The sequence below is a fragment of the Thamnophis elegans genome, chromosome 11 (genome assembly GCF_009769535.1).
Source record: "Thamnophis elegans isolate rThaEle1 chromosome 11, rThaEle1.pri, whole genome shotgun sequence".
In the NCBI taxonomy this organism is placed as follows: domain Eukaryota; kingdom Metazoa; phylum Chordata; class Lepidosauria; order Squamata; family Colubridae; genus Thamnophis; species Thamnophis elegans.
The window spans coordinates 12,910,421-12,919,615 of record NC_045551.1 but is presented as its reverse complement, the minus strand read 5'-3'; the positions used below and the strand labels follow the sequence as shown (position 1 = coordinate 12,919,615).

Below are 9,195 nucleotides of genomic sequence, written 5' to 3'. Positions count from 1 at the left end.
CAACCTTAAATTCCATGAAGACTTGCAGACGAGAGACAAAGAAAGAACAAAAAGCAAGCTGTTTGTAGGGTAAATGGGAAGATAGAACACATGAACACACCACCACCCCAAATTTGTAAAATTATCCTTTCAGCCTCAACTCTTTTAAGCAGAAGGTACAGTAAATGGCCATTCGGGAGGAAGACTGTAGTAGGAATTGGACTCATAGAGTTCTGGTCTATGAAAAGAGATTTTTGGCAAGTATTTTTTTCCCTCTCCATTTCTGCACCAACCAAAAATACCTCCTTTAAACAATTTCAAAAGTTAGTGTCCTTTTTTCCACATTTTATTACATCATTGATTATTAAATATTTTCAGAGTATTCCAAAAAAACAAGTGTGGGAAATTTATTGCTTCTTCATTCCAGAAAGCGTTCCAACTTTGATTCCTGGTTAAACTTGCATTTTTGGAAAATCTCCCTCCTAAAAAACACATAAATTTTATATGACAACTACTAAACTCTATTTTCTCCCATTATCATTTCATAAGTGTAATGTTTCTATAAAAAAAAGACAGGGGAGAAGGGATCTGGCTATATTCATAGCTGTCTGGGTCTTTGCCAGTGGAATAGAAAACCACGTGAGGTTTTGCCTGTTTGTTTAAAGCTCTCTGAACCTTGCTTGCCAGTGTCAATTTCCCTCCAGATCAAGGGACAATTAGCTTATTCTAGAAGACAGACAACAGGTAAGAGCTGTTCCTTCTCTACTATACTTTTTCTCTTCAAAGCAGTTCATCCTGATTAAAAGAAAACGAGTCTAGAAGAAGAGAGGAACAATTCCTGTTTGATGGAAATAGCAGGCAAGTGCATGAAATATTTAAAATTCGTCTCTTACTTACACATGCATGCACACTGCTGGATGAATTGAAAGCTTCCCAAGATCCTGGTGTCTCTGTATTCATCTGGTGCGATTCAATTTAGATTGTAAAGACAGCATTGGAGAAAGGATTATAACTTCTTTTTATTCCATTCAAAATCTGAGCCCTCTGCAGCTGCTCTATATGATTAAAAACGGACACAGTGGATCCCAATTTTCCAAAGTTCTGGTTTATTTGACTCCATTTCATTTTTCTTTGCTTTTCCTGAAGTTAATGCTGACTGTGTTATATGGCGATAACTCTAATTCATATGTATTAGTGGCAGCCTGGAAAAAAAAAATTGCAAAGTTTGACAAGATGATATAACAATAATGCATGAATAGCAAACCCGGATATTTACTCTTAACCAAAAGTAGTATAATGTAAGATATGAGCTGTAGAATTCTTTCTTGCAGACTATTTTATTGAATATTTCTGTATGCTTTTCCTCTTTCTTCCCCATCTACTTGACTTTTGGTCAATTAATATTTAGCATTTCTTAGATAATATCTATTCTTTAATTCAAAACTTGAATGAGTATAGCAATACATATTTGATGGATTCATCCATACTAAGTATTATAAGTTGCCATGGATAATGAAAATGCATATCAGGATGTGTTGTAAGTCTAGTTCCAAAAACAAGGGACAAAAGAGGAAGAAATTGAAATTATCTGGGCAAAGGGGAAAGGGGAAAGGACAGAGTCGAGGTGGCACAGTGGTTAGGGTGCAGTATTGCAGGCCACTTTAGCTGACTGTGATCTGCAGTTCAGCGGTTCAAATCTCACCGGCTCAAGGTCGACTCAGCCTTCCATCCTTCCGAGTTGGTGAAATGAGAACCCAGACTGTGGGGGCAAGTTGCTGACTCAATTTGCTAAAAAAAATTGTAAACCACTTAGAGAGGGCTGAAAGCCCTATGAATAAATAAATAAATAGATTTGAACTTTTATGAAGCAAAGGTCCATGCTTAAAGCATGGATTCAGTGTTTCTTTTTAATCATGATGTTTCTGGCAAAAGCAGGCACCTTGCTTTGTAAGTGTTAAGAAAAAATATGAATAGAATTTGTTAAAAGGAAATTCCTATGGTAAGTTTTATAATTTCTAGCCATTATTAATATAACAAATTGGCAAAGATATTATTATTTTTTTTAAAAAAAAATTATTTTCAAAACAAACATACAAATCCCCCTTTACATACTGTAAAAAGTGTATCAGTTGGTTACAAAAGGCTTTTGTGCATCTCTTCCACCGTCATCAAATATAATTCATATTAATTCTAATATTTTAACTCAGATATTTATTATATTACCATCATCAAACCTCGACTTTTATTTGACTATAATTATTTAAATGTCCTTCATCCTAAAATATACCAAGATTTAATACATAACCACATGCTGGCATTTCATTTACTTATTTATAAAATCCTCCATTAACATTATATCCTCATATCCTGTTTTAGCTAAAAATCCATAATATTTAATACCAAAGTTTTCTAATCCTCCATATAAATAGTTTATTATTGTTATCCTTTCTTTATTTAACTATATCCTATATCATAACATTTCCCCCTTATTAGTTAAAACTTAGCTGTGTCTAATTGTGTTCTTTTTTATTGTTATTGTTATTAATAACCTTTATATATAGTCCAAGAATATTTCTAACCTTCCCTTCACGGGTAACATTCAATATTCATATCCAATTATTACTTATCATAACAGCTCAACATTATATCATTACTATCATTATCAATTTTTATTTAACTATACCAGGGGTGGGTTTCTCGCCCCGTTCCAACCGGATCGGTTGGAACGAGGCCGGCGGCGTCCTCACGCACGCACGCGGCGTGCGCGCGCACGCACGCGGCGTCCTCGCGCACGCATGCGGCGTCCTCGCGCATGCACGCGGCACGCGTGTGCACGCACGCGGCGCGCGCATGCGTATTAGCGTCTGCGCGATGCTCCAGCTGCTCCTGGAGGATCGCGCAGGCGTTCTGCGCATGCGTGGAAAGCGCGAAATTCAAAAAAACCGGGTAAGGAGCGGGTGCGGGTGTGCGGGCGCGTGCAAGCGCGGGGGGGGGGCTTCGCCGTTCCCGGAAGTTACTTACTTCCGGGTTCGGCGACCAACCGGATCGCAGGGACCGGTGCGAACCGGTTGAAACCCAGCCCTGAACTATACCTATTATCACTGAATTTAACTAAGTTTAGCTAGTTTTAAATTATGCTCTTCCATCTATCAACCTGTATCTCTCCAATAGCAAAATAGTCTTATGTCTTCTGCCATTTGTGGATCCAGACCTCCAAACATCTTCTTAAACAAATCTGTCTGGATTCCTCTTTGCAGCTCCTTGTTTATAGTATTTCTCATATAATATTGACGTCCTGTTTCTGTTTTCTTTTTCAGCTTATCTTTAATTCTCAGCAGTGTTACCAAATTTTTGCAAATAGTATTTCATAGTCCATAATTTCTTTAATGCTGCCTTCTTCTTCTATGTCCTGTCCTTTGAAGTAAATTTTCTCTCCATTTAGTTCCTTTTCCAATATTCCACTCTTTCCTCCCTCAGAAGTGAACCAATTGCCACGAATATCAGCAAGCTCCATCTCTTTATATTCATCTTCCATTTCAATTTTTTGAATTTCAATCTTCTTATTTTGTGTTTGAAAAACATCCTTAATTTCATCATATTTCATTGGCAAATGCACCAAATAATCCAATTTTCTCTCGGTTCTTTCCTCTGTCTCCAACACCCTCTCCAGAGCTAAGAGTACTTCTCGGAGAGACACCATATTTATACGCAGTTATATTTTTTCTTAGAAGCTGAGCAAGATTGGAACACTCACTCACAAACTCTCTGCAAGCGAAAACAGACTTCAAAGGGACAGCTGTAAAATCTTATCAGATCTTAAGCCAAACAGCCGCACAATAAAAGCTTAGAAAGTCGAAGTCAAAGCAGGTCCATCTGTGTCATGCAGAGAGTCACAGAGAAATGTTAAGGGTATGATCCATCCATTTGAAAAAGTTTTGCTTAGAATTAATCCATGTAAATAACATTTAAAAGGTAAGATAACCAATGTCCAGAACCGTTACAAAGATCAAATTCGCCGCTAAGTTCTTTGATTTAAATTAGTTTTTAGATTTTATAGGCAGTCAGTTTTTTAAAACAATAAATGTTTCTCACCAGCTGGTATCAGTTTCTATTTCCTTATTGTTCCATTCCTTTCTGGGGTCATTCTGACTTCGTCAATCTTGACAGACCGGATTTTTTATTGCCGGCAGAAGACTCTTGCCCTGCTTTTCTCGGAGATTTTGCGATATCCCCGAGATCAGCAAGATGTAATTTTCCTGTTCACCATCTCTTTGGGATGATTTAGGTCCATTGGAACCCCCCAGCAATAAAAGTGTCGACTGCGACCTCAGAGCTTTGAGATCGCATGTCGTCTCATCACAGCATCGGCCCCACCTTCTGCAAAGCTACTATCTTGAGTTAATAACATTTAGTGGAGGCCTTTAAATTTGAAAGAGGGATTTGAGTAGGGATCCCCTGCTCCTGAAGAATTCTCCTGATCATTCTGTATTGTAGGAACCATGTCAAAGAGAGTAGCAATTGTTGGTTCTGGAGTAAGTGGGCTGACATCCATCAAAGCTTGCCTGGAAGAAGGACTTGAACCCACCTGTTTCGAGCAAAGCAATGACATTGGTGGCCTATGGCGATTCACAGTAAGTAGGTTGAAAATTTTTAATTGCTTTCTTATAGGAACAAGTATAATATGTAGGCAAAGTTTGGAAAATTGAAGTTTTGAAATCCCCTTAGGAATTTTCCTCTTCAGAAGAGAAAGAATCCTATACAGAGTATTCCTCTGAATCTGATAGCAATCCTACCGGTAGGAAAAATGTAGTTGTGTAAAATCTTTTATAAATTGAATTTTGAGGTTAATTTAGCAATTTGTATCTCTTAGACAGGGTTCCACCACAAAACCGTCCCCGACTAAACTGCGCCCGACTAAACCGCGTCGCTGACGTCATCAACAGGGCGACAACAGCGCGGAGACAGAAGCACGCTGTAAACCCTAAACCTAAAATTAACCCCTAAACCTAAACCTAACCCCCCTAAACCTAATCCTAAACCTAACCCTAAACCTAACCCTTAACCTAACCCTAACCCTAACCCTAACCCTAACCCTAACCCTAACCCTTAACCTAACCCTAAACCTAACCCTTAACCTAACCCTAAACCTAATCCTAATCCTAACCCTTAACCTAACCCTAACCCTAACCCTAACCCTTAACCTAACCCTAAACCTAACCCTAACCCTTAACCTAACCCTAAACCTAACCCTAAAGCTAACCCTAAACTTAACCCTTACCTTAAGTTGAATCGGCTTGCTTTCAAAGCGCTATTTAAAACCCCCTTCTTTCTCCGCGCTGGCTGTTGTCGCCCTGTTGATGACGTCAGCGACGCGGTTTAATCGGGCGCAGTTTAGTCGAGCGTGGTTTTGACGGGTCACGCTTAGACAGGATTCTAAGGGCATATGCATATAAGATGGGCAAAAAAGTTAAGGTGGCCATAACTGCCTGATTGAACACTCACTCTATTTATGTGGATTGGATGTATGATGCATGTAAAAAAGTATAAAGCCCTCTCTTACCAACATAACATTTGTCAAGAATTAGTCCTAAGAGCCAACTAGGAATGATGTTAACTGTTTGTAAACAATTAACATTTTGAGAGAGACAGGCAGACAGACAGACAGACATTACAATTGAATGCTGTGTCTAATTCTAGTTTGGCTGTGGGCTGAGCCTTCAATATAGTAGAGTTGTACTAAAGATATTTTGTGCATTGCATGAAAAATCTAAATGAACCTTACCGCCCTCCTCCCCCGATGAACTAGTAGTAGTTACATTTCATTACAGTAATTGATCAATTATGCACCATTAACCTATTATTTGCCCTTAAAGGTAAAGGTTCTCCTCTCAAATATGTGCTATTTGTTCCTGACTCTAGGGGGCAGTGCTCATCTCTGTTTCAAAGTCAAAGAGCCAGCGCTGTCCGAAGATGTCTCTGTGGTCATTTACCCTTAGTCAACCACATAGATACATCTGCTCCATGATGATCTGTCCCTAATCTGATCTTTCAGGTCTTTTTTTTTCTCCTATCACTAAGAGTAATACGGCATTGGGGACTTCCGGGGTGGAGTCACACTCAATTTTCCGTGCCAGGAGCTTGCAAAGGCAGAGCTGAGTCTCGGAGGGACTAGCGACAGAGAGGGGACCCTATACAGTCAGGAAAACAACTCAGAAAAAGAAATCCAAAATAATTTACAAGGGAGAAACCTACCAAGTATTTCAGAGGCAGCAAGAGAAATGCTAAATGGGATCTCCGCAGAGATATATAAAAAATTTCAAGAAACTTTTGAGGAAATCATGTTAGAACTGTACAATGAAGTACTTGAATAAACAAAAATGCCAAGTTCATGGACTGAGACATTTATAACATTAATTCCAAAAGAAGAAACAGACAATCAATTGATTCAAAACTATAGGCCAATCTCGCTGCTAAATGCTGACTATAAAATATTTATGATGATCATTGCGGAAAGACTTAAAAAAATATTAAATACAATTATTCATTCAGATCAAAACGGATTCCTACCCAAGAGACAATTAAGTATGATATACGATGGAACTTATTGTTCCTATGTTGTTTTTAAGTTATGTGTTTGTTTTTGTTGATGTGTTTATGTGTTTAAAATAAAAAAAATTATCATTAAAAAAAAGAAATAATACAAGAATTATAATTAATGTATTAGAATACTATGAAGCTCATCCAGAAAAACAATTAGCATTAGTATTGGTAGACGTACAAAAAGCTTTTGATAATTTAAATTGGCAGTTTCTTATCACACAATTAGCTATTATGAAATTTATCCCTTAGTAACCAAGAAAGAAACCACTCAACTTCATTTTTCAGAATTAAGAGTACTTTTACTGGTCATGAGTAGATAGCAGCTAAGCAAAGCAAGATTTAAGGCAAAAGCGCGTGTAATCATAGATATCAATATGTGACCCAACACCCCCCCCCGGTAACCCCATCCCATGGTCCAATCCGCACATCCCTCAGGTGTCATGTGGGAGACATCTTCAAAAAGCATCATCAAGTTGGTATGCCGGACAGTTGGCCTTGGCGGCAAATCCTCTACCTGCAGCATGCGCAGTAGATGGTGAGAACACCTCCCTTTTAATGACCACTCCTGCACTGAATACTTCCCCACCCAAATACCATGCCCCCCCTCCCAGTTTCAATGGCAGCCAAAAGCAAGCAGCAAAGCAGAGGCTGACAAATATACTCAAACCAGACAGCTAAAATAATGGTAAATGGAGATCTAACAGACAAAGTCAATATAAATAAAAGAGTCAGACAAGGATGCCCACTATCGCCTCTTCTATTTATCTTCTCATTGGAGGTTTTATTAACACGGGTTAGGGAAAAAGAGGAAATAAAAGGGTTAAAATTAAAAAAGAAGAATACAAAACTCAGGCATTTGCAGACGATATGGTTTTTATAATTGAAGACCTCCTTGAAACAGGGAAAATATTAATTCAAGAAGTAGAGGAATTTGGTAAAGTTGCAGGCTTCAAAATAAATAAAAATTAAACCAAGATAATTACTAAAAATCTTACACAAAGGTAAAATGAGGAATTAGAGAGAGTATTGGAAATGCAAATAGTTAAAAAGGTAAAATATCTTGGAATCTGGCTAATGGCTAAATGTTCTGCCATGAAAGAAGACAATTATTCAAAATTATTACGAAAAGACTTGGACATATGAAAGGACTTGGGCTAAATTACAATTATCGCTGATTGGAAGAATTACGACCATAAAAATGAATATCCTACCAAAAATTTTATTTCTATTCCAAACTATAGCAGTAAAATTAGGATATATTTTTTTTCGTGGAACTAAATAAAATAATTTTAAAATTTATTTGCCTGGGGAAAAAAGCTAGGATAAAATTAAAATTACTACAGGACTCTGGAATCAAAGGAAGATTTGGCCTCTCAGATTGGGAACTTTACTATCAGGCAGCAGTGGTAACATCATGGCACGACAAAACCGCACTCGACTAAGCCGCGCTCGATTAAACCGCGTCGCTGACGTCAACAGGGTGACAACAGCGAGCACGGAGAGCACTTTTTAAATAGCGCTTTGAAAGCAAGCCGATTCAACTTAAGGTAAGGGTTAGGTTTAGGGTTAGGTTAAGAGTTAGGGTTAGGGTTAGGGTTAGGGTTAGGGTTAGGGTTAGGGTTAGGGTTAGGGTTAGGGTTAGGGTTAGGTTAAGGGTTAGGATTAGGTTTAGGGTTGGGTTAAGGGTTAGGTTTAGGGTTAGGTTAAGGGTTAGGTTTAGGATTAGGTTTAAGGGGGTTAGGTTTAGGGGTTAATTTTAGGTTTAGCGTTTACAGCATGCTTCTGTCTCCGCGCTGTTGTCGCACTGTTGATGACATCAGCTACGCGGTTTCGTCGAGCGCAGTTTAGTCGAACACGGTTTTGTGGTGGAATCTGGTAACATAGCTCAAAGAATGGATAGTACTTCAAAATAAAAGAATATTGACGATAGAGGGTCATGATTTACAGCTGTGTTGGCATGCTTTTATCCGGGAGGGAAAGAATAAAGCCCTTAAATACTTCCAGAGGCATCAGGTAAGAGGGGCCTTACTAGAAATATGGATGAAAATCAAAAGAAACTTCTACACAAAAATTCCCAGATGGATATCAACCATGGAAACAATTATTTGCCCCAATGTAATAGATTTGAATAGGATATTGACATATACGGAGTTATTGGATGGGAAAGGAAAACTTAAAACAAATCAGGAGTTAAAATTACAGGGAATTGAATAGGCTGGTGGCCGTACCTACAAATTCAAGCAAGATACAAAAAGGACTTAGAACAGTACGCATTTCAAAACAAACAACAAGAATTGGACAAAATAGTAACAGGAACAGAAGACAAAATGATTACAAAACATACAATTGTCTCTTAAAATTCCAAATGGAGGAGGAAACCGTGAAGGAAACAATGATAATTTGGGCTAAAAACTTCGGGTATAATATTGAATTGGACCACTGGGAAAAAGTATTGGGGGGGGGGATTATAAATTGACAATGTCAGCATCCTACAAGGAAAACATTTACAAAATGTTTTATAGGCGGCATTTTTTGGCGAGATTGACCAAAATGTTCCCAAACAGATCTCCAAATTGTTGGAAATGTAACCACCAACAGGGGACCTTCTATCATATC

General features: G+C 38.1%; 1 protein-coding gene across 2 annotated transcripts in view; it reads left to right on the top strand.

Moving 5' to 3' along the window:
- Nucleotides 1–644: 644 nt before the first annotated feature.
- LOC116514843 (dimethylaniline monooxygenase [N-oxide-forming] 2-like) overlaps nt 645–9,195 on the top strand; it is a 29,623-nt gene continuing 21,072 nt past the window's right edge. Inside the window, exons 1-2 of one of the 2 annotated variants that reach the window (XM_032226628.1) lie at nt 645–723; nt 4,474–4,610. In XM_032226628.1, coding sequence (XP_032082519.1) covers nt 4,479–4,610 — 132 coding nt within the window. In that variant the 5' untranslated portion in view covers nt 645–723; nt 4,474–4,478. The other variant, XM_032226627.1, reaches the window with a different exon arrangement.